The sequence below is a fragment of the Mizuhopecten yessoensis genome, unplaced genomic scaffold (genome assembly GCF_002113885.1).
Source record: "Mizuhopecten yessoensis strain PY_sf001 unplaced genomic scaffold, ASM211388v2 scaffold1689, whole genome shotgun sequence".
NCBI lineage: Eukaryota > Metazoa > Mollusca > Bivalvia > Pectinida > Pectinidae > Mizuhopecten > Mizuhopecten yessoensis.
The window spans coordinates 375,028-401,486 of record NW_018404172.1 but is presented as its reverse complement, the minus strand read 5'-3'; the positions used below and the strand labels follow the sequence as shown (position 1 = coordinate 401,486).

Here is a 26,459-nt window from a genome sequence, read left to right as displayed (position 1 = left end):
AAACTATTTCAAACTTAAAGTAAAGATCTACTTGGCCGATTGAACTGAAACTTTGTAGGAATGATCGAATCATGGTCCTGACAAAGTGTTGTTATTTTTCGGGTCAATCAGAAATACAATTTGGCTGCCATGGCCGCTATTTTGCTACTAAGTTCTAATAGGCCGATCTCACTTAAAATTGGTCTAGGAATGATCAGCTCATGGTCCTGACAAAGTTAAGTTAACATTATACTATTTTTTACTCAAATTGGTACATATTTCAACAACAAAAATAAATACTGTAGACTCAGGTGACCGTTTAGGCCCATGGGCCTCTTGTTTATCAGCAAGTATACGGATCATTCTTGTGTCAAATACATTTAATGTTGTATAATGAAGGGTTTATCTCTGCTCTCCTGCCCAGTTTTTTTTTGTCTGACTGTTTTAAATTTAACATGTTCACCTTGGCTGAGACATTTTTCATTGTCTTTTTTAGTGTCTACTGACAAGTACAGTTCATCTACCTCCTTGAATTCATTCCTACGCACATCACGTGCGTCAATGGGCACTAAGGTGATGTGCCGGGAAGGTGGGTGTGGCATGTGTGTGGTTGAGGCTAAACTTTACGAACCAATCTCCTTTGAGAAGAGAGCCTACTCCATCAACTCAGTAAGTCAAATACACAACTTACAACTTCTCAGTGTGGATAGTATCGTCTGATATTACAATGTATTGGTGTGATCGTGTCTTGAAAGTCCACTGTCCTATGTTTCAAGCCCAAAAATTGTTGGAGCAGAGAGAATTTTGCCATATGTTCGTTTATAACATAGCAATTTAGAAGCATATACCGTACCATGTAATTAGATGAATCAATATAGTTCAGATAGTTCAGGTTTTATTTCATTTTTCCAGTAAGTAGTGATTCAAATATTTCTGTTAACCCAAGTTCCAGAATTTTTTTAAATGGAAATTGGTAACAGTCATTTGATTATTTCTGGCATTGTTTCTGATAATTACAAGAAAGTCAACCTTACACTCTAGTTTTGAACATTTCCTGTATGGCCTCTAATAGTGCTGATTGTACCATTTCATCACAGATGCACATTCGACTGAGTGCAATGGATTATCCAGGATAGGGCTAATTATAATGTAAATACACGTGTTTTAGAGTCCTATTCTCTGTTTAATGTCTGTTGCGTTCTCTCACACAGTGTCTATATCCTGTGTTCCTGTGTGATGGCTGGGAGATCACCACTGTGGAGGGGATTTCACACAAGGGAGACAACTCTGTGTCGGAGAGGCTGGCCCACTACAATGGTAGTCAGTGTGGATACTGTAGTGACGGACAGGTTATGAACATGCACTCGTAAGGCTTCTTTTTACTCTTGATGTTGAATCTTTATCTGCTTTAAAGTTAACCAGCATTAAAATTGAAAAAGAGAGTCAGGCTAATAATAAAAAAAAAAAATGTAGATTTTTTAGAGTACAATTAGTGTAGGATAATAATAACTTTTTAGAGAAAGAATAAAATTTAAAAATTGTGTATGCAAAGAAAATAAAGAGGTGGTTGTCTATTCCAGTAATCAAAGGGATTATGTAAATACTGTGATTTGTATGAAATGAATGTTCTAATTCATTTGAGATGTGAAAACACATTTGATTGGTCAATCTGATATTTGCATATGCAGTTTGGATGGCAATTGCTAATGATATCAATAAACATGACAGGCCCTGACAAATCACATGACTGGCCCTGACAAATCATGAAATTGATTCTAAAAAACCTCAAAGTTAAGACAGCCTGATCCAGAAGGTCACTGTAGTTCCCCCCAAACTTTATAATTACCGAAATAAGTAATCCACGGTTGTTAGAGTGAGCTTAATTTCTGAAAAACTCAAGAAAGATTACCAAAAATAATTGTTTGCTTTGATTTAAGTGTGTGGAAGCTAGAATAAGGGTAACCTTACTGAGATATGGTCGGAATGCTGGTGTGATGATACTTTCACAACTGTTTTGTTGACACGCTCTGCCTCACCAGTAACACTCACTTTGTGACAGTATCTAATTACGCATTGATTACTATTTTTATGTTTTTCAATGGTGTGTATATATAAAATGCAGTGTAAATGGAGTTGATACCTGTAAGCGTTGATATTAGATACCTGGCACATATTATAATACATGTATCTGTTACATCAAATAACACACCTGGTACATGTAGGCTACTGGAGTACAATGGCGGTCAGGTGACCATGCAGCAGGTCGAGGACGCATTTGATAATGTCATCTGCAGGTGTACAGGTAGGAACATCACATACCTCAAACTGAATCAACAGGTATTCAATTTTAATACCTATCATTTGAAATGAGTAGGCTTATCAGCAAATTTTCAAAAATAATCATAAACACCTCACTCTTGTAATATTAGAATGCATATGAGAAATTACAGATAGTGGTATCGTTAATCATATTATAAAAAGTTGCATGTAAAGTTCTCCTCATTACAGTACTATCAAGTATCTTTTTTTTTTTTTTTAATTAAGAGCAAAGACAATTTATTTGTGAAAATGACATATTTGTCCCCATATTATATCAGTATAATGCCAAAGTCTCTGCTGTCCATTCATAAATTTTCAAACTAAGTTTTCAAAAATCACAAAAGGTCATCTTTCTTCATTTCATCCCTCCAAAAACTAATGGAAAGACATTTTTTGCATTGGGTTTATGTATAAATTTGTAATGAGGAAGGAGGTCATATCTATTTTTTGTTAATTTCATGATAAAAAAAACACCTTGTTCAATTGCTTTGTCATTTTCCACATATGTGCAAAGTGAATTAAAATCCCAAATCTTCATTCCAAGGTTAGTCAACACTTGCAAGTTTCATTCTAATGATCACGTTGTTCTCAATAAGCCCATCATAAGACATTAATTAAAAAAAAAATCTGTGGTTGTACATGGGCCTGAGGTACAAGAAATTAATTTGTTATGGCATTAGTTGAATAATATGGTGATCACTTCAGAAGACTTTTATATATGGCAATGGTTGATTTTAAACCATTGGCTGCCATAACGTTTGATCAAATAAAAAATATAAAGGCAAATTCTATACAGGTTACCGACCAATACTGGATGCCATGAAGTCATTTGCTGTAGACTCTCCCGCCAACAAGAAGAAAGCTCCCTGCTCTGTGGATATTGAGGTAAATATTTGTGCAAATAGTATTTACTTTCTGGATCCCCATATCATCAAACTTTTCACCATGACTCAAGTTGAGTTCAAATTGAGGTCATATATATAGAAAGTTGAGTTTGTAATTTGGGCCTAGCAAGTAAACTCTAGGACTGTAATTTGGGCCTAGCAAGTAAACTCAGGACTATAATTTGGGCCTGGCAAGTAAACTCCGGACTGTTGGTACTGTAAATTTATGTCGGTATAACATGATGTCTCTAATGCCAAGTCTCAGTAAAGTCAGGTTTCATTTTACACAGTATAAGTCTTATTGCTGCAATACATACGGGTATTCTGATTTTATACAGGTGTAGATAATATTTAAACTCTTTAGTAAAAAATGTAGAATTTGATTTGATTTTGATTTACTTAATCAGGATGTTGGGACACTTAGTAAGGTCTGTAGTAGGACAGGTGGACCCTGCAGGGGAAATTGTAGCCCCCAGACATCAGACAACGGAGAGATGACACAGATTGTATTGAAGGATGCTCAGTGGTTCAAGCCGAAGTCTGTAGATCAGGTCTTTGTTGCCATGAAGCAAGCAGCAGGAAAGACGATGAAGCTTGTTTTTGGAAACACTGGATTTGGTAAAATATTCCTAAATTATCTATACTTTGTATTCTTTCTCTTGTGGAGTTTAGAAGTCAATAATTCCATTTTCTTGGGCAAAACAAATAAGAGATTTTATAGCTACCAATTTTTATGTATTGTATGTAACAGAGCGCGTGATTAATTAAATATAAATCACTGCCTCCGCTAGGGATCAAACCCGGGACCTCAGTCTTACTAGTCTTACGCTCAACCGATCGAGCTAAAGAGAAGTTCTCTATAGCTGAGCGATATATTGCGGCTAGTATTTACAAGGGTTACATACTCCCCTTTCCAGGAAAGAACTCGTCCTCAAGTTTTTCCAGGGGTAACAGCGATGCTTGTGGAGCAAGGCCGAGTATTTTTCCCGGGTCCCTACGTGGGCGCCAATGTAACAGAGCGCATGATTAATTAAATATAAATCACTCCGCTAGGGATCGAACCCAGGACCTCAGTCTTACTAGTCTTACACTCAACCGATCGAGCTAAAGAGAAGTTCTCTATAGCCGAGCGATATATTGCGACTAGTATTTACAAGGGTTACATGTATACAGTTGTAGTTGGTTCAATTCAATTCAACTTTTTTTGTGGGGTTTTGCAGTCACAAATTCATTTTCCTGGACGGTATGTCTAGAAACTGTATACTTGTCCTACATGTGTAGTGTAGAAGCTTTGATTTTATTCAAAATATGTTTACAGAGTAATAATGCATTAATTATATAACTATCAATAATTGTAACCCCCACCCCCCCCACACACACAAAGAAGTTAGGGGGGGGTATAACTTTTTTATGGAGTTATGGCCCATTGTTGAAAAATCCTTGTCCTGACAACTTTTGCTTATCTACTTTGCCTATTTCAAAGCATGTTTACAGATATGGTAACTGCCCCCTGACGTTGTGCATCCGAGTAGTACTTTTTCATTCCGACCCTTTTTAAGCAGTTTTGGCCCTTTGCTAAAAATCTTTCCACAGACAACTCTTCCTTAACTACTAGGATGATTTCAGCAAAACTGGTTCATCTGGGCTAACACGATTTGGTATGCAAGTATGTTTTGGCATGGGAAGGGAGTACAAGAAGTAAGTCAGTGACCTATATATGTGTACAGCTCAGTAAAAAAAGAAATCATTACTGGTGGGAGACTACGGTTTGCTCTGCAGTGCTTTGCCTTAGTTAGCCTTTAGTTTACAGTTCTGGTTTATATAGGAGTGGGGGAGTATTAGTTATAGCCTTTGGCTTATTTCTAGTTCACTAGGTTTTAACATATTGAATTTCAAAACATGTCAAGGCCTTATATAAACTTTGACTTACAAATAGATTATCTGTACCAGGTGTGTTTGGGGAACTTGGTCAATGGATGTTTGAAGTCTTGATTGATCTCAGAGAAGTACAGGAGCTGTATGGAGTTGATGTAAGTACTCTTCTTAGGAATTCCCTTCCACACTTTACGGGGATATTTATGTTTTACCAGGGATATATATCTCTAACACCTGACAGGGGTATTTATTCTTACCTTCGAAATATATCTGTCCTTCATCAATGCAATTCTGCCTACTTTATACAAAAAACAATACTGGTACTAGATGTAGTCATCAAGGCTTTCCCTTTAATTAGATAATTTGAAATGAAAAAACATATTAAAAGTGATTTATGCTGGTCATTGGCTTATCAAAGTTGATACCAGATGCAAGATACAAGGGTTGTTATTGAACGTCGCATATTTAAAACAATAAAAACATTAGCACTGTATTGCTATTCTTGTATAATAACAATCAGATGCAGGTAATTACAAAGACAGGTAATTACAAAGACAGGTAATTACAAAGACTAGTTAAATGACACGTAGGTCAAGGTACACGAGCACAGCACATTCGTAATCACAAAAAGGCAGCATAATAATTTAAATTTATAAAACTAGGTTTAAGTACTGAAATATCACACAAGTATTTCTAATTAAGGGTTAAAGCACCATTACAGTGAAATAAACATATATGCTAATATAGCAAAACGTAAAAATTGACAGGAAATACACTATGATAGTGTGATTATAGCTGAGTGTGGAAAAAGGAGTTAGCTGGAGGCTAATAGTTAAACGTTGTCATTGGCAAACGTTGGGTGTAGATATATTGGCTAGCTGATCATGAAGGTTTGCAATTCCAGTTAATGTAACAGAGATGTCAAAACCAGTGTTATTTACCTTTATACTTATACAGTGTTAGTGTTGTTGGACCTTTCAATTTGACTGTGCTTTCAACATATGAACTTTTTATTATAGTTGAACAGTAGTATTGAACTTTGATATCACGGTTTAATAGTGATGATAGCGATTTACCCTTCAGTTTGATAATGGCTATGTTGACTGTTGACCCTATATGTTTGACAGTGAGGTTAACCTTTGTCATTTCAGTTTGACAGTGATGTAGTCCTTGGAGCGAATCTGTCAGTGAACCAGTTACAAGACATTTTCTACCGCGGGAAGAGCGAGCCTAACCTGTACTACTTTGATGTACTATATAAACGCGTCAAGGAAATCGCTGGACACTCTGTTAGAAACGTAGGTATATGTACTACAGTGTAAACCGTATATTGTGTCGGTCCTGAACAAGTTTAGATTTCTATCCTGCTACATCATTTGTGTTAAACATTTGTTTTTAGTCATGGTTAATTCAATTATTTTTTTGATTTTGATATTCAAAGGAATTTTATAGCTATAAAACTCATTTAGAAGAAAACAAGTTACAAATCAGTTGAATTTCAAATAATGGCTGGTATGTGATAACCATGTAAATGTTATGTATGCCAAAAAACCAGATTGTTATATAAGTCCTGTAAACCATGTTTTGTTTCACAGCTTGGCTGCTGGGCGGGTAACCTGATGCTCAAGCATGCCCACCCAGAATTCCCCTCTGATGTGTACTGTATGCTGGAAGCTGCTGGGGCACAGCTCAACATCAGTAAGTTCAAAGCCCCACACAGTTTAGGCGAGCTAAATACATATATCACATACTCTGCCCTACCAATTAGACTGCTTTCTGCTTCAGGGTGCTTTGTTTTCTTTTTAAGGTCACATTGTTAAGGTCACATTGGGCGATTATTTCTGATTGGATTCTTCTGGCCCCAGGGTCATGAAAGAATTCAGTGTCATCTCAAAATATGTATCAAATGTTGAAGTGTATATATAGAGGTTTCAACATATTAATTGTTCTAAGTACAATACACAACCATCTAACCTATTTCTTTGTGTATGTAGCTGATGGATCCCAGACACAGCTTGGGTCATACGACATGTCACACTTCCTAGCCCTGGACATGACTGGTAAGCTGATTACGGGTATGATGTTACCAGGACTGGACACTAATGACTACTACATCCGCACCTACAATGTCTCAAAGAGGGCACAGGTGAGATACAATAGGTCAAGTAGAGGTCACAGAAATATAAAGTATTTCAAAAAGAGGCAGAAAGTCAGATATGATAGGTCACCTAGAGGTGACAGAAATATAAACTTATTTACCATAAGGTCACAGGTGAGAAATGATAGGTCACCTAGAGGTCACAGAAATATAAAGTAGTTCAAAAGAGGCAGAAAGTCAGATATGATAGGTCACCGAAATATAAACTTATTCACCATAAGGTCACAGGTGAGAAATGATAGGTCACCTAGAGGTCACAGAAATATAAAGTAGTTCAAAAGAGGCAGAAAGTCAGATATGATAGGTCACCGGAATATAAACTTATTCACCATAAGGTGACAGGTGAGAAATGATAGGTCACCTAGAGGTCACAGAAATATAAACTTTTTCACTATAAGGTCACAGGTGAGAAATGATAGTTCACCTAGAGGTCACAGTAATATAAACTATACCAGAGGTCACATGTCAGATATGAAAGGTCACCCAGAGGTCACAGTTATATAAACTACATAACCACAGGTCATGTTTTAGATATGAAAGGTCACCTAGAGGTCACACTATAGTCTTAATTACTGTAACAAGTTTTATTTACATATCCCCCCAAAAACAAAATAAGTTTGGTGTGTGGGGGGGGGGTGTATAGAATGACCTTAATATTACAGAAAAAATACTCTTTACAATAACTAGTCCATACTGGCCATTTACTGATCGTTAAACAGTTAAGTAAATGCTTGTGGCAGACTGGATGAACTATATATCCCTGAACCAACTTTGTAATTTTATAGCATCTAACTAACTAGGATGTCAGATAGTCAGCTTGGGTTTGATTTTCAGACTGGATGTGAAAAATATTGGGTCATCCGCCCGACCGAGTGGGTTTTCTTTGGGTACTCCGGTTTCCTCACACATTTAGACCCTCTGTGTAACCAACTTTGTACTCTCAGGAATTTGAATTCTAGTTTTAAGAAGTAGCATGCCTGTTGATAACACTGCAGCCATAATAAAATCCATTTTTATTTTTCTGTTTCTATTCAGAATGCCCATGCCTATGTGAATGCTGGTTTTCGGATGAGGTTAGATAGCAAGAACAACTTCCTGGTGAAGGAAAGGCCAACATTGGTGTTTGGTGGTATTAGTGCTACCTTTGTAAGTATTCAGTGTCTGCTGGTGTCTGTCAGCTATAAGAAGTGCTATTAACCACAATGAGGAAAAAGTGACGTGATGACAATAAACCTTTTACAATATATAGTTTGTGATGACAATAAACCTTTTACAATATATAGTTTGTGATGACAATAAACCTTTTACAATATATAGTTTGTGATGACAATAAACCTTTTACAATATATAGTTTGTGATGACAATAAACCTTTTACAATATATAGTTTGTGATGACAATAAACCTTTTACAATATATAGTTTGTGATGACAATAAACCTTTTACAATATATAGTTTGTGATGACAATAAACCTTTTACAATATATAGTTTGTGATGACAATAAACCTTTTACAATATATAGTTTGTGATGACAATAAACCTTTTACAATATATAGTTTGTGATGACAATAAACCTTTTACAATATATAGTTTGTGATGACAATAAACCTTTTACAATATATAGTTTGTGATGACAATAAACCTTTTACAATATATAGTTTGTGATGACAATAAACCTTTTACAATATATAGTTTGTGATGACAATAAACCTTTTACAATATATAGTTTGTGATGACAATAAACCTTTTACAATATATAGTTTGTGATGACAATAAACCTTTTACAATATATAGTTTGTGATGACAATAAACCTTTTACAATATATAGTTTGTGATGACAATAAACCTTTTACAATATATAGTTTGTGATGACAATAAACCTTTTACAATATATAGTTTGCAAATATGGGGTATGCTAAATCTTGCTGACAGATTTGTTTTTCGTAAAAAAAAAGCTCAGGGGAAAAGTTGATATTTTCAAAATGGTAGCCAGTCCAAACACATTTTCATGGTTTTCTGAGCTTATTCTGGTAAATGTAGTTGGAATGGGAGAAAAATACTCTTTCATGCCAAGGGAAAGCCTCAGGTTTTACCAAATTTGAAAACCCCTCGATTGGAATTTCCCTATCCTATACAGCTGGGCATGAAAGAGTCTTATAAATCATTATGAAATTACAGTTATAGAACCGAATTATTAAAGACTTTGTGTAATGGCTTGCGGTTTCGACATATGCTTCAAGTCTGCCTATATTGTGTTACAGAACCATGCTACAAATACAGAGACATTCCTTGTTGGGAAACAGCTGACAGACCCCAGTGTATTCAAAGGTGATCACCATAATCTAGTTCTCTATCAAGCCATGGCTTCTAATTATAAAAGATTAGTTGCCAAGGAGGAAGTATAAGTTATACTGAGTACATAACATGTTTAAAACATGTTCCATTAGGGAGGTATACCTGATATCAGCGTCAGGTTGAATTCTGTATACCAGGTTTCGCCCAGTCAATTTTTCAGCCGATGGTCGATTCGGTTGAAGATGCTAAAATCTGTAACCGCCCAGTGTTAAATTCCTCTTTCACACTTATTTACTGGGTATATTATGTTGTTCCCTAATGTTCCTGCTTATGATAAATTCACCCTCATTATGGCAGGTGAAAATGGCTAAAATTTCCCGGTACACAGTATATACTGATCATGACATAACATACTCCACAGTGGAGGTCAGTAGTCATAAGAAATATCTATTATCCTGCTCCAACATGGAAGTACTTGTGCATCATGCTGAATATATACTGATTTCAAATTCTCAACTGTGAACAGCTGCTCTGATGACCTTGTTTGCGGAAGTTGTCCCTGACACAACTGACTTGAGGTTAGCTAGCGCCACCTACAGGAAGACCCTGGCTCTGTCATACTTCTACAGAGTAAGTTACATTCTTATCTTTTTGTGTCTGTCTGTTCGTTAGCTTCTTGTCCCCGACAACTACAGACATAGGTTTTTATCCCAGATCCATGAAACATTGTAGTGCTTGCCAAAAGTATTACTAGTGTTCAGGTGTAGATATGTATGTGACATATTTAACTGATAATTATTTCAGACTAATAGCCCTTTGCTTCAGTAACATATTTATTAATCAAAACCCTTAATATGTAATGAATCTTTTTTAATTTGATGAAAAAGTATTCAGATTGTTTTGTAACTAACCCAACGTTTAAGGCTATAAAAGGGTAGTGCTAGGCTACTGTTTTGTTACTTACACAACTTTTAGGGCTATATAAGGGTAGTGCTAGGCTACTGTTTTGTTACTAACCCAACTTTAAGGGCTATATAAGGGTAGTGCTAGGCTACTGTTTCGTAACTAACTCAACTTTTAGGGCTATATAAGGGTAGACACATGTATACTACAGGTCTAAAGCCCATATTCTCACAGGTTTACTCCAGGTCTATAGCCCGTACTCTCACAGGTATACTACAGGTCTATAGCCCATACTCTCACAGGTATACTACAGGTTTATAGCCCATACTCTCGCAGGTATACTACAAGTTTATAGCCCATACTCTCACAGGTATACAACAGGTCTATAGCCCATACTCTCACAGGTATACTACATGTCTATAGCCCATACTCTCACAGGTATACAATAGGTCTATAGCGCATACTCTCACAGGTATACTAGAGGTTTATAGCCCATACTCTCACAGGAATACTACATGTCTATAGCCCATGCTCTCACAGGTATACTACAGGTTTATAGCCCATACTCTCACAGGTATACAATAGGTCTATAGCCCATACTCTCACAGGTATACTACATGTCTATAGCCCATACTCTCACAGGGATACTACAGGTGTATAGCCCATACTCTCACAGGTATACTGCAGGTCTACAGCCCATACTCTCACAGGTATACTACAGGTTTATAGCCCATGCTCTCACAGGTATACTACAGGTTTATAGCCCATGCTCTCACAGGTATACTACAGGTTTATAGCCCATGCTCTCACAGGTATACTACAGGTTTATAGCCCATACTCTCGCAGGTATACTACAAGTTTATAGCCCATACTCTCACAGGTATACAATAGGTCTATAGCCCATACTCTCCCAGGTATACTACAGGTCTATAGCCCATACTCTTACAGGTATACTACATGTCTATAGCCCATACTCTCACAGGGATACTACAGGTCTATAGCCCATACTCTCACAGGTATACTACAGGTGTATAGCCCATACTCTCACAGGTATACTGCAGGTCTATAGCCCATACTCTCACAGGTATACTACAGGTCTATAGCTCACCCAACTGTTTCAGTCTCTATTAATTCCTATAAATGATTTATAGCTAACATCAATTCAGGAACCCAAAGCTGTAAATAATGTATTATAGTTTTGCCAGTGAAATATCGGATTCTATCAACTTGATTAAACTTGATAAAATCTTTCACACTGTGACAAATATCAAAATTGTGAAAATATCACTTTTTGGTATTGACCAATCATGACATTATCTTCTATTTGCTGCATTCAAAGGCAACGACTTTTTGTTCAGATTCAAATGAAGCGACGGTAGAATAAGTGATTGCTATGGTATGTTTGGTACACATGCTTAAGTATTTACATAAATATACAATTAATAACATTTTTATAAGCAATCATACCAGAAAATAGCAGAAAACGTCAGAACTGCATTGAGTATCCCTTTCAAAATGGCGCACAGCCTTGTTGTTAAGTGTGATGTCATTAGAATATGGCACTAATTTAAACGCTTCTGATTCCCGCCCTTTTTTATTGCATTACATTTTTCATGATTTATGCTTTAAAAATGTAATAAATAGAAAATTTAAATATCCGCTATATAAGTCATTAGACTTCATCAGATAACTTTAGTTTCATCTTAATTTTTTTCTCTCAATATTATCGTCTCAATATCATGTTATATATTTTTTGTACAGTGTATGTTTACAATATAAACACCCAACCGTATTAAAAGTAAAATGTGGCAGGTTCCACTTAATACTATTTTGTAGCACTGTTTGCCATCACAATAAGACTGCTGATGTTTAATTGATTGTGTTTCCAGTTTGTGTTGGATGTCCTGGGAGAAGCAGCCCCAGCCAGACTACGGACCGGAGCTAAAGCCCTGACCAGGCCTCTGTCCTCTGGACTACAGAGTTATGACACCAAAACTATGGAGTGGCCGCTCACACAGCCAATGACCAAAGTCCTGGCCTTAAACCAGGTATATTTTTAAGTATTTAGTAAGATAGTTTTTGTCTCACAGCCACAAAGTAGCGGAAGCGAGACCAAGATGTTGCTTTTCCGGCAACGGCTTCAACATTAAGTTTTGCGTTTAAGTTAGTTTCACTGAAAGTATAAGTGCTAGATCAACCAAACTTGGACCATAGATGCATCTAAGGTAGTACATCTCAACCCATGCATCAAATGCTGGATGTGGTCTGGTCCATTGACTTTGTCAGCATCTCCATCAAGATTAAGTTTTTGCATTTAAGATAGTTTCATTAAATTTATTTCACCGATATGTACATTGATGGTCAAAGCGGGGCACAGGCAAGACATATCAATCTGAATGGCTTGTATTAATAATCTACCATAGAGATAGCAGCTTGAAAGAAGTATATACATAGAGTAAAACCTACTTACTATAGATGCTCATATAGAAAATTCTTGGTGACAAGTCGTCAGTGAGTCCCCTAATAAGTGGTTTTCTAAGTATTATCAAACTTGTTATTGAATTGTACCTGTTGTGAACAAATTTCTTAGGTTCTCTGGGATTTATTATAACCTTAATTCACCTGTATTTGTTGATGTTTACAGACCTCTGGGAAAGCCGTGTATATTAACGACATTCCCAGTAAGCCGCAGGAGCTGCACGCTGCCTTTGTCCGCAGTACTGTGGCCAATGCCACTCTACAAGGCATGGATGCCACCGGGGCACTGGTAAGGTCCTCTGCTGTTAATGATGGTAAACCATTTGTCTGGTGTATCAATCTAAAGACCAAATATTACAGGTCTCAAAAAAACCCAAAAAACTGATGACTTTATAGATATAAAATCAGTAAGAAAAAACAGTGATGTTTAGCTTACAATTTGATTGTTTCCAGAGTACACCAGGTGTAGTGAAATTCTTGGAAGCCAAGGACATTCCGGGAGTAAACAACTGTTACCCCTTGTCACCATGGCCATCACCTGAGGAGGTAAGTAAAGGGCGGGGGTTTATGCTCCAAACATTGTTCTCTACTTGGTGTTATGAGGAGTTAGTTATAAGCACAGAGAAGTACCTGAAATTACTGTCTATATATAGAGGATAATTGTGAATAAAAATTCATCAACATGGTTAATTCTCAAATGTGTAATATACAATCTTCAACAAACAAATAAGCTTTGAGAGGAAATTAGATACAAATCAAGAAGAGTGTTGTATTGTTTCTCGCCTGCCACCATAAAATTGATCAATAAACTTGGAACTGTTGTTTGCTGTACCAAATAATGTGTCTTTTTATGACAGAATTTTCTGTAAATATTCACATCACAACAGAGGTCTGACATCACAAAACTCTGTGATGCAATTCAGGATTGTTGAAATTACTAAAAAAAATATCTGGGCAATTATTATATTGTGTCAGATGTATCTGATAAATTGAAGTACTGAATTAGAAATTAGAAAGTCTGTCTGTCTGTGGACTTAACATTTGTTTGCACTCCTCCTCCAACGATACTTGGTACACAGGACTGTTACATAGAGGAGATGCAGTTATGCCCCTTTGTTGAAAGAAATGTTGGTACTACTCCTTAAGTACTGCACCGATTTTAATGCTACTTGATGCTCATTATGCTTGAATAAAGGAGAAATGAATAAAGCATATAGACTCTTACGAGGCAACTAATATGGGAACCCCTTCCAAAGAACTGTACCAATTTCGTTAATGATACTAAATTCATACAAAGTAACCCCAGCAGGTCAGAGAAAAGAATGAAATTATGCCCCTTTCTTAAAATATTTAAAACAAGACAGAAATAATCCAACTTCACTTGCAAGATTGATACTCTAAATCCTATTATATTGTTTATTTGTTTCAGCTGTTCTGCAGTGGTCAGGTGTCATTTGCTGGTCAGCCCCTCGGCCTGATTATTGCAGGTCAGTGATCATTGTAAGGTTGACACTCTTGTAGGTCATACAAACATAATACTGGCCACAGTACAATGTACGTAGGTCGACACTACTGTAGGTCATACAAACATAATACTGGCCACAGAACATTGTACGTAGGTCGACACTACTGTAGGTCATACAAACAAAATACTGGCCACAGTACATTGTACGTAGGTCGACACTACTGTAGATCATACAAACATAATACTGGCCACAGTACATTGTACATAGGTCGACACTACTGTAGGTCATACAAACATAATACTGGCCACAGTACATTGTACGTAGGTCGACACTACTGTAGGTCATACAAACATAATACTGGCCACAGTACATTGTACGTAGGTCGACACTACTGTAGGTCATACAAACATAATACTGGCCACAGTACATTGTACGTAGGTCGACACTACTGTAGGTCATACAAACATAATACTGGCCACAGTACATTGTACGTAGGTCGACACTACTGTAGGTCATACAAACATAATACTGGCCACAGTACATTGTACGTAGGTCGACACTACTGTAGGTCATACAAACATAATACTGGCCACAGTACATTGTACGTAGGTCGACACTACTGTAGGTCATACAAACATAATACTGGCCACAGTACATTGTACGTAGGTCGACACTACTGTAGGTCATACAAACATAATACTGGCCACAGTACATTGTACGTAGGTCGACACTACTGTAGGTCATACAAACATAATACTGGCCACAGTACATTGTACGTAGGTCGACACTACTGTAGGTCATACAAACATAATACTGGCCACAGTACATTGTACGTAGGTCGACACTACTGTAGGTCATACAAACATAATACTGGCCACAGTACATTGTACGTAGGTCGACACTACTGTAGGTCATACAAACATAATACTGGCCACAGTACATTGTACGTAGGTCGACACTACTGTAGGTCATACAAACATAATACTGGCCACAGTACATTGTACGTAGGTCGACACTACTGTAGGTCATACAAACATAATACTGGCCACAGTACATTGTACGTAGGTCGACACTACTGTAGGTCATACAAACATAATACTGGCCACAGTACATTGTACGTAGGTCGACACTACTGTAGGTCATACAAACATAATACTGGCCACAGTACATTGTACGTAGGTCGACACTACTGTAGGTCATACAAACATAATACTGGCCACAGTACATTGTACGTAGGTCGACACTACTGTAGGTCATACAAACATAATACTGGCCACAGTACATTGTACGTAGGTCGACACTACTGTAGGTCATACAAACATAATACTGGCCACAGTACATTGTACGTAGGTCGACACTACTGTAGGTCATACAAACATAATACTGGCCACAGTACATTGTACGTAGGTCGACACTACTGTAGGTCATACAAACATAATACTGGCCACAGTACATTGTACGTAGGTCGACACTACTGTAGGTCATACAAACAAAATACTGGCCACAGTACATTGTACGTAGGTCGACACTACTGTAGGTCATACAAACAAAATACTGGCCACAGTACATTGTACGTAGGTCGACACTACTGTAGGTCATACAAACAAAATACTGGCCACAGTACATTGTACGTAGGTCGACACTACTGTAGGTCATACAAACAAAATACTGGCCACAGTACATTGTACGTAGGTCGACACTACTGTAGGTCATACAAACAAAATACTGGCCACAGTACATTGTACGTAGGTCGACACTACTGTAGGTCATACAAACAAAATACTGGCCACAGTACATTGTACGTAGGTCGACACTACTGTAGGTCATACAAACAAAATACTGGCCACAGTACATTGTACGTAGGTCGACACTACTGTAGGTCATACAAACAAAATACTGGCCACAGTACATTGTACGTAGGTCGACACTACTGTAGGTCATACAAACAAAATACTGGCCACAGTACATTGTACGTAGGTCGACACTACTGTAGGTCATACAAACAAAATACTGGCCACAGTACATTGTACGTAGGTCGACACTACTGTAGGTCATACAAACAAAATACTGGCCACAGTACATTGTACGTAGGTCGACACTACTGTAGGTCATACAAACAAAATACTGGCCACAGTACATTGTACGTAGGTCGACACTACTGTAGGTCATACAAACAAAATACTGGCCACAGTACATTGTACGTAGGTCGACACTACTGTAGGTCATACAAACAAAATACTGGCCACAGTACATTGTACGTAGGTCGACACTACTGTAGGTCATACAAACAAAATACTGGCCACAGTACATTGTACGTAGGTCGACACTACTGTAGGTCATACAAACAAAATACTGGCCACAGTACATTGTACGTAGGTCGACACTACTGTAGGTCATACAAACAAAATACTGGCCACAGTACATTGTACGTAGGTCGACACTACTGTAGGTCATACAAACAAAATACTGGCCACAGTACATTGTACGTAGGTCGACACTACTGTAGGTCATACAAACAAAATACTGGCCACAGTACATTGTACGTAGGTCGACACTACTGTAGGTCATACAAACAAAATACTGGCCACAGTACATTGTACGTAGGTCGACACTACTGTAGGTCATACAAACAAAATACTGGCCACAGTACATTGTACGTAGGTCGACACTACTGTAGGTCATACAAACAAAATACTGGCCACAGTACATTGTACGTAGGTCGACACTACTGTAGGTCATACAAACAAAATACTGGCCACAGTACATTGTACGTAGGTCGACACTACTGTAGGTCATACAAACAAAATACTGGCCACAGTACATTGTACGTAGGTCGACACTACTGTAGGTCATACAAACAAAATACTGGCCACAGTACATTGTACGTAGGTCGACACTACTGTAGGTCATACAAACAAAATACTGGCCACAGTACATTGTACGTAGGTCGACACTACTGTAGGTCATACAAACAAAATACTGGCCACAGTACATTGTACGTAGGTCGACACTACTGTAGGTCATACAAACAAAATACTGGCCACAGTACATTGTACGTAGGTCGACACTACTGTAGGTCATACAAACAAAATACTGGCCACAGTACATTGTACGTAGGTCGACACTACTGTAGGTCATACAAACAAAATACTGGCCACAGTACATTGTACGTAGGTCGACACTACTGTAGGTCATACAAACAAAATACTGGCCACAGTACATTGTACGTAGGTCGACACTACTGTAGGTCATACAAACAAAATACTGGCCACAGTACATTGTACGTAGGTCGACACTACTGTAGGTCATACAAACAAAATACTGGCCACAGTACATTGTACGTAGGTCGACACTACTGTAGGTCATACAAACAAAATACTGGCCACAGTACATTGTACGTAGGTCGACACTACTGTAGGTCATACAAACAAAATACTGGCCACAGTACATTGTACGTAGGTCGACACTACTGTAGGTCATACAAACAAAATACTGGCCACAGTACATTGTACGTAGGTCGACACTACTGTAGGTCATACAAACAAAATACTGGCCACAGTACATTGTACGTAGGTCGACACTACTGTAGGTCATACAAACAAAATACTGGCCACAGTACATTGTACGTAGGTCGACACTACTGTAGATCATACAAACATAATACTGGCCACAGAACATTGTACGTAGGTCGACACTACTGTAGATCATACAAACAATACTGGCCATAGTACACTGTACCACAGCTCAGGAGATTCTACAATGGTTTTACAACCGCAGTGGATTTCCAACACTTAATGTCCACATTCTGATTAAACTTGATCTATGACTCCTCTCTATCTAGTCCGCTAATTTATTCATCATACCCCTGCAACAAAGAAGTAAATTAAAGATATCTTAATCAAACTTGAAGTATAGCTGCATCACTCACAGAAGGTGTGCAGTGCACTGGAATTTGGTCTCGTGCGTCACTATATACAGAGTTATGGCTCTTTGTTTAATTTTAATACCGAAGTTTGTCCACAGCATAACTTCCATGTTATTATGGCCACGCATCAAAGATGCGGGTGCCCTACACTAATTCATCGGTCCGGCCGTCACAATCAAACAAGGTATCAACTGACCAAAGGTCATGATCACTGGGTCAAATGTCAAGGTCAAATTTTGTATCTTTTCCCTGATGAACATTTTGTTATGACACTTTGAAGCAATATTGGTCAGAATTAAACAAGGAGTCAATTGACCAAAGGTCAAGGTCACTTGGTCAAAGGTCGAGGTCAAATTTTGAATCTTTTCACTGATGAACATTTTGTTATGACATTATGAAGCAAAGTTGGTTGGAATTTCACAAGGAGTCAACTGACCAAAGGTCAAGGTTACTGGTTCCAAAGGGTCAGGGTCAAGGTCAAGTTTTGTATTTTTCACTGATGAACATTTTGTTATGATATTATATAGCAAAGTTGGTCGGAATTGAAGATTGAGCCAACTGACCAAAGATCAGGGTCACTGGGTTAAAGGTCAAGGTCATTTGGGTCCAAGGTCAAAGACAAAGTGGATCTCTTACTTTGACCCTGGCTCCTGATGGGGGAGGTATTTAAGGTATAATAAAACAAATCAAAGCTAACAAATGAGTATTGCACCGGTATTAACAGTTCTGTTAGCCCAGCAAATATAAGTGAAGGAAACAAGACTCACATCATAGTACATGTAAAATGTATATTTTGCTTCCTTGCAATTTTTTTGGAAGACCAAATGTCAAACGTCAACCTCAGCTATATGGGCAGATTGCTTCTTGATGATTATGGGGGATATATTGCCACAAGACGGGGTCCTTACTGACCTGTCAGTGTTCTAGTTTCACCTACGTTGACCAAACTTGCTAAAGTTTTAATGTATCTTGGTAAATAGGAGTGTCAAATTCTAAATTCGGGTCTCGTGCCCCCACTATATAAAGCGATATGGCCCTTTGTTAATTTTTCATACCGGAGTTTTTCTATTGGCTAATAAGGGGATACATATGTTTTTGTTCACAAAAACAAAATTCTAGTTATCAGTTTGTTTTACCTGATTTTTTTTAAGAGATATGGCCTTCTCCTACATTATTTTACAGGTGACAAGGCTCTGTGTCTGCTATGACAATGTTTTATTGAAGTTACGGCCCTAGATTGAAGTCTTATATACTGCTTTATCACATCCTAGTTTGTAAGTCGTCTCAAAGCGGTTTACAAATATTAGTTATAAGACCTTTGCAACCAGCCCATATTTTTCTCAACTCACTGGGGAGCATACAGCCGGTGCTGCCATTTCGGTGCTCACACCTAGCATTCTACAATTCTAGCACTGCCAAACCACATACTCATATACAGCTGAGTAGACTGGAACAAGCCGAGTAAAGTATAGATACAACACATAGCCGTGCTGTGACTCGAACCCAGAACCCTTCGGTCACGAGCCCGGCGTCCTACCACTAGACTACCATGCCTCCATGACTACAGTATGTTACGGGAGTTATGGCCGCATAGCTCCTGTCCACAAGATTCCACACTATCTGTTGTATTATTTCAGAGGATGAGCAGACTGCACGCTCTGCTGCCAATAAGGTCAAGGTCACATACACCAACATACAGCCCCCAATAGTGACCATGGCAGACGCAATCTCCAAGAAATCCATCTTCCCTGGGCTGGCTCCAGAGTTCATTTTAGGAGATGCAGAAGGTCAGTAGAAAGAAGAAAAATTAAGTCAATAGATGTGTTGAGTTCTTAAAAAGCTTCTGATGTTAGCTAAACTTTCTTGTACATTGACCTATTTGTTTCTATACTGTTACAGCGGCCATTTCTAATTCTCCTCAGAAGATCCAGGGTAGCATCAGCTGTGGACCTCAATATCACTTCCAAATGGAAACGCAGGTAAACATCAACATTGTGTGATTGAAAAACAGCCTTTTAATGACCCAGGCATTGTCTATCAAAACATTCCATAAAACACAACCATGATATGTTTCCATTCACATGTTCAAATGAATATATATGTCAGCTTAAAAGGGGGACCTGTGAGTGTTAATTATTTTCGGTATTTGTCAGGGATTTTGCATATATATATTATCTATGAAGTTCATTCTGTAAGATTGCTTAAAGGGTTAACGTGTTTGCTGATAAAACTGCAAAACAAAATACAGGTCATATAAAAGATTTCAAATGATTACTTTCAGATAATATACACCAATGCACTTATACTTCTGTACTAAGTGTTGAAAAAATTCAATTAGAAAATTTGCCCGAAAGATTATGTTAGTAAAGTACTAGTATTGGTGACTGTAGTACATATTGTCACTTTAATCAGAAAGTCTTTCCCCAAATACAGAACAATGGTATTTTTGGTTTGCTGTGTTTGGTAATTGTATGAGTAACATTGTACAGGTGAGTATAGCTACACCCACAGAAGACGGAATAGACATAGACGCAAGCACTCAGTGGCCCGACTTTAACCTGAGAGCCGTTGCCATGGTACTGGGATGTTATGAAAACAGGTACAACTTGATGATATAAGACCGGTGTATGTTGTGTATTTAACTGTCTTTAATAATATCAGACCGGTTTATGTAGTATCTAGATGACATCAGATGGTATCTGGATAAGATCAGTATATCTAGATGACATGAGATGATATCTGGATAAGATCAGTATATCTAGATGACATCAGATGGTATCTGGATAAGATCAGTATATTTAGATGACATCAGATGGTATCTGGATAAGATCAGTATATCTAGATAACATCAGATGGTATCTGGATAAGATCAGTATATCTAGACGACATCAGATGGTATCTGGATAAGATCAGTATATCAGGATGACATCAGATGGTATCTGGATAAGATCAGTATATCTAGATGACATGAGATGATATCTGGATAAGATCAGTATATCTAGATGACATCAGATGGTATCTGGATAAGATCAGTATATTTAGATGACATCAGATGGTATCTGGATAAGATCAGTATATCTAGATAACATCAGATGGTATCTGGATAAGATCAGTATATCTAGACGACATCAGATGGTATCTGGATAAGATCAGTATATCAGGATGACATCAGATGGTATCTGGATAAGATCAGTATATCTAGATGACATCAGAGGGTATCAAGATAAGATCACTACATCTAGATGACATCAGAGGGTACCTAGATAAGTATCTAGATGGTAAATAAAGAAGTTCAGACAGATATCCAGATAGGAGATAAAATAGGGCTCTGGATCAGGTAAGAGAGTACATCTATAGACTAGAATAGTTACTAGGTAAAGGAGATAAAATAGGGCTCTGGATCAAGTTAGAGGGTACATCTATAGACTAGAACAGTTACTAGGTAAACTGTGTAGGGTATCTAGATAGCAGATAAAATAGGTCTCTAGATCAGGTTAGAGAGTACATTTATAGACTAGAACAGTTACTGGGTAAAGGAGATAAAATAGGTCTCTGGATCAAGTTAGAGGGTACATCTATAGACTAGAATATTTACTAGGTAAAGGAGATAAAATAGGTCTCTGGATCAGGTAAGAGGGTACATTTATAGACTAGAACAGTTACTAAGTAAAGGAAATAAAATAGGTCTCTAGATCAGGTAAGAGGGTACATTTATAGACTAGAACAGTTAGTAGGTAAAGGAGATAAAATAGGTCTCTAGATCAGGTAAGAGGGTACATTTATAGACTAGAATAGTTACTAGGTAAAGGAGGTAAAATAGGGCTCTGGATCAAGTTAGAGGGTACATCTATAGACAAGAATAGTTACTAGGTAAAGGAGATAAAATAGGGCTCTGGATCAAGTTAGAGGGTACATCTATAGACTAGAATAGTTACTAGGTAAAGGAGGTAAAATAGGGCTCTGGATCAAGTTAGAGGGTACATCTATAGACTAGAATAGTTACTAGGTAAAGGAGGTAAAATAGGGCTCTGGATCAAGTTAGAGGGTACATCTATAGACAAGAATAGTTACTAGGTAAAGGAGATAAAATAGGGCTCTGGATCAAGTTAGAGGGTACATCTATAGACTAGAATATTTACTAGGTAAAGGAGATAAAATAGGTCTCTGGATCAGGTAAGAGGGTACATTTATAGACTAGAACAGTTAGTAGGTAAAGGAGATAAAATAGGTCTCTAGATCAGGCAAGGGGGTACATTTATAGACTAGAACAGTTACTAGGAAAAGGCGATAAAATAGGTCTCTGGATCAAGTTAGAGGGTACATCTATAGACTAGAATATTTACTAGGTAAAGGAGATAAAATAGGTCTCTAGATCAGGTAAGAGGGTACATTTATAGACTAGAACAGTTAGTAGGTAAAGGAGATAAAATAGGTCTCTAGATCAGGCAAGGGGGTACATTTATAGACTAGAACAGTTACTAGGTAAAGGAGATAAGATAGGTCTCTGGATCAAGTTAGAGGGTACATGTATAGACTAGAACAGTTACTAGGTAAAGGAGATAAGATAGGTCTCTGGATCAAGTTAGAGGGTACATCTATAGACTAGAATATTTACTAGGTAAAGGAGATAAAATAGGTCTCTGGATCAGGTAAGAGGGTGCATTTATAGACTAGAACAGTTACTAGGTAAAGGAGATAAGATAGGTCTCTGGATCAAGTTAGAGGGTACATGTATAGACTAGAACAGTTACTAGGTAAAGGAGATAAGATAGGTCTCTGGATCAAGTTAGAGGGTACATTTATAGACTAGAATAGTTACTAGGTAAAGGAGATAAAATAGGTCTCTGGATCAGGTAAGAGGGTGCATTTATAGACTAGAACAGTTACTAGGTAAAGGAGATAAGATAGGTCTCTGGATCAAGTTAGAGGGTACATTTATAGACTAGAACAGTTACTAAGTAAAGGAAATAAAATAGGTCTCTAGATCAGGTAAGAGGGTACATTTATAGACTAGAACAGTTAGTAGGTAAAGGAGATAAAATAGGTCTCTAGATCAGGCAAGGGGGTACATTTATAGACTAGAACAGTTACTAGGAAAAGGCGATAAAATAGGTCTCTGGATCAAGTTAGAGGGTACATGTATAGACTAGAACAGTTACTAGGTAAAGGAGATAAGATAGGTCTCTGGATCAAGTTAGAGGGTACATCTATAGACTAGAATAGTTACTAGGTAAAGGAGGTAAAATAGGGCTCTGGATCAAGTTAGAGGGTACATCTATAGACAAGAATAGTTACTAGGTAAAGGAGATAAAATAGGGCTCTGGATCAGGTAAGAGGGTACATTTATAGACTAGAATAGTTACTAGGTAAAGTATCTAGATAGGAGATAAAATAGGTCTCTAGGTCAGGTTAGAGAGTACATTTATAGACTAGAACAGTTACTAGGTAAACTGTGTAGGGTATCTAGATAGGAGATAAAATAGGTCTCTGGATCAGGTTAGAGTACAAAAAGTTTTGTATTTGTTAGGTCATATCTCTGTCAATGGATTTTTATTTGGAGACCAGCATAGGAATGATAATTGTATACCTGTTAAAATGGTGTAAGTAATGCTGAGCAGTATTTTAAATTAGAAGTGAAAGTTGTTGCCAGATAAACCACTATGAAATAAAAATGGCAATATTTTCAACAGTTTTCGTTCAAATAAATACTCATATCTCTAATAATACTTAACCGATTTTTGTTAGGAGACCACTCTGACCAAGGAAATTTAGCACTCTTTACGATTATATCAATTGTTTGAACACGTCTTACATATTAATAGCAAAAGTGGTGGCCGGAATGAATCAGAGTCGTGTGAAAAATAATGAAAATTATCAAACTTTCACGTTAACTTCTGTCTTTCTTGATCCATAACTCGTTAGTTACTGAACCGATATTTGTTCGGTGACCACTCTAGATAAGATGATTTCATAATCTTTAAGTTGATATAAGTTTTATTAATATACATTACAAATTTGATGCAAAAGTGGTTGCCGGAATGAACCACTATGAAATCTGCGGATGCCATTTTAAGACCATCCACGCTAACACATTTGCTAAAACAACACGCCACCTGGATGTTGAATAGCGACCGGTGTATAGACTTCAACCATGTAATGGTTAATATACCTTTAAGATTCTAATGGTCGATGATTGTTGATTTTCAAGATTTAGCTAGAATTCTACAGTCAGACGAGAAAGATTTCGACTAGACAGTCAAACTTCTACCCTTTGCACAGAGATAGAACCGCATAATTCCATTTATGTTAATGATTGTAAAATGTATTTTTTAAAAGAAGGTTGTCCCTCAATAGAAATCAATATGGTAAATATCTTTCTCTTGATGTATGCAGGCGACATGGTCTTATTTGCAAAATCGTATGATAAATTACAAAGAATGTTAGATGAAATGAAAAAAATATAAGACTTTTAATTACATTGATCACAGAAACCCCCCAAATATAGTAGTATTTAGAAACGGCGGTGGTATCAGAAATAATGATATATGGTATACCATTATGATAATATAGAACTCAAAATTGTAAATCAATTTAGTTATCTTGCTTTAAAGTACCAAAAAAAATCTGCCACAAAAAAATACAGGTTGTCAGAATTTTAAGGATTTTAAATGGAAATTTATGTAAAAAGGAGTGAATTTTGAAAAAAACACCACACATTTGTTTGCAAAATAATGTCACTAAAAATGATACTGACATAGATTAGTATTGCATTAATGTATATCAATTTCATCAATACTGAAATTGTGTAAAATTAATTATCTATAAACCATATGCACATAGTAATTGCATGTAAGAGTTATCGTTCTTGAAAAACTTCACAATAGTGAGATAGGTAGCCGGTTTCCTGAAGTACAGAAAAATGGACACATGTGACTCATTGATAAAAAACAACTGAATTAATGCCTGGATTGCTTTGAAATACTTTAATATTGAAAGAACACACTGTTCTGTCAATAATAAACATACAATATTAATTAGTTTAATATTAAACATTAGAATATGCGGAAATTGTGATACTGTCTCCCTACATTGGATTTTCAACTAGGGATGTAGTTCCTATTTCCGTTTATCAATACACTCCTATGACCTTAATAGGACAATACACAAAATTAAACCAAACCCAATTTTCCCCCCAGAATCACTGTACGAACAAAGAGGCTCGGAGGCGCGTATGGAGCGAAAATCACCAGGAATGCTATAGTGTCTGCTGCCGTGGGACTTGCTGCACAGGTCACAAACAGGTATGTAGGTCAAAGGTCAGGTGTGTAATCTTTAAGTTGTGATGAAATGATGAATCAAACTGACAAACCATTCTGGCTACGCTTTACCGTACAGCTGAGCGGATTTGATGGTTAGAGTTGTAATTTTGTTCATTTATAACACCTAAGTGAAAATCAGCTTTCAGTGTAGTTGAGTCAGCGTCAATTTTATATTACCACCCCATACCTATTTTATATTACCACCCCATACCTATTTTATATTACCACCCCATACCTATTTTATTAGCTCACCTGGTCCGAAGGACCAAGGTGAGCTTATGCCATACCGTGGCGTCCGTCCGTACGTCAACAATTTCTTTAAACGACTTCTTCTTCTTAACCACTGGTTGGAATTAAACTAAATTTGACTGGAAGCATCCCTATGTGGTGGGGATTCAAAATTGTACAAATGGTTGGGCTGACCCCCCAGGGGGCTGAGGGGCGGGGCCAAAAGGGGTCAATTTGGCCATATTGCTTTAAGCGACTTCTTCTCTGAAACTAAGAAGTGGATATCAACCATATTTGACTGAAAACATCCCTAGGTGGTGGTGATTAAAAATTGTACAAATGGTGGGGCTGACTCCCCAGGGGGCTTAGGGGCGGGGCCAAAAGGGGGCAATTTGGCTATATTGCTACAAACGACTTCTTCTGAAGAACTGTGCACTGGATATCAATCATATTTGATCAAAAGCATTCCTGGGAGGCAGGGATTTAAAATTGTACAAATGGTGTGGCTGACCCCCCAGGGGGCTGAGGGGCAGGGCCAAAAAGGGTATTTGGCTATACTGCTTTAAGCGACTTCTTCTCTGGAACTAAGAAGTGGATATCAACCATATTTGACTGGAAGCATCCCTAGGTG

The 26,459-nt window shown here is 37.4% G+C and overlaps 1 protein-coding gene across 1 annotated transcript in view; it reads left to right on the top strand.

Moving 5' to 3' along the window:
- Positions 1-26,459, top strand: part of LOC110466688 (xanthine dehydrogenase-like) — an 80,387-nt gene that overhangs the window by 5,984 nt on the left and 47,944 nt on the right. Inside the window, exons 3-22 of the mRNA XM_021523371.1 lie at positions 476-648; positions 1,191-1,345; positions 2,202-2,281; positions 3,095-3,183; positions 3,590-3,800; positions 5,133-5,212; positions 6,209-6,355; positions 6,653-6,755; positions 7,052-7,203; positions 8,251-8,361; positions 9,476-9,542; positions 10,036-10,139; positions 12,302-12,460; positions 13,057-13,179; positions 13,344-13,436; positions 14,320-14,377; positions 19,919-20,068; positions 20,181-20,260; positions 20,771-20,880; positions 25,478-25,582. Coding sequence (XP_021379046.1) covers positions 476-648; positions 1,191-1,345; positions 2,202-2,281; positions 3,095-3,183; positions 3,590-3,800; positions 5,133-5,212; positions 6,209-6,355; positions 6,653-6,755; positions 7,052-7,203; positions 8,251-8,361; positions 9,476-9,542; positions 10,036-10,139; positions 12,302-12,460; positions 13,057-13,179; positions 13,344-13,436; positions 14,320-14,377; positions 19,919-20,068; positions 20,181-20,260; positions 20,771-20,880; positions 25,478-25,582 — 2,350 coding nt within the window. The remainder of the gene's footprint in view (positions 1-475; positions 649-1,190; positions 1,346-2,201; positions 2,282-3,094; positions 3,184-3,589; positions 3,801-5,132; positions 5,213-6,208; positions 6,356-6,652; positions 6,756-7,051; positions 7,204-8,250; positions 8,362-9,475; positions 9,543-10,035; positions 10,140-12,301; positions 12,461-13,056; positions 13,180-13,343; positions 13,437-14,319; positions 14,378-19,918; positions 20,069-20,180; positions 20,261-20,770; positions 20,881-25,477; positions 25,583-26,459) is intronic.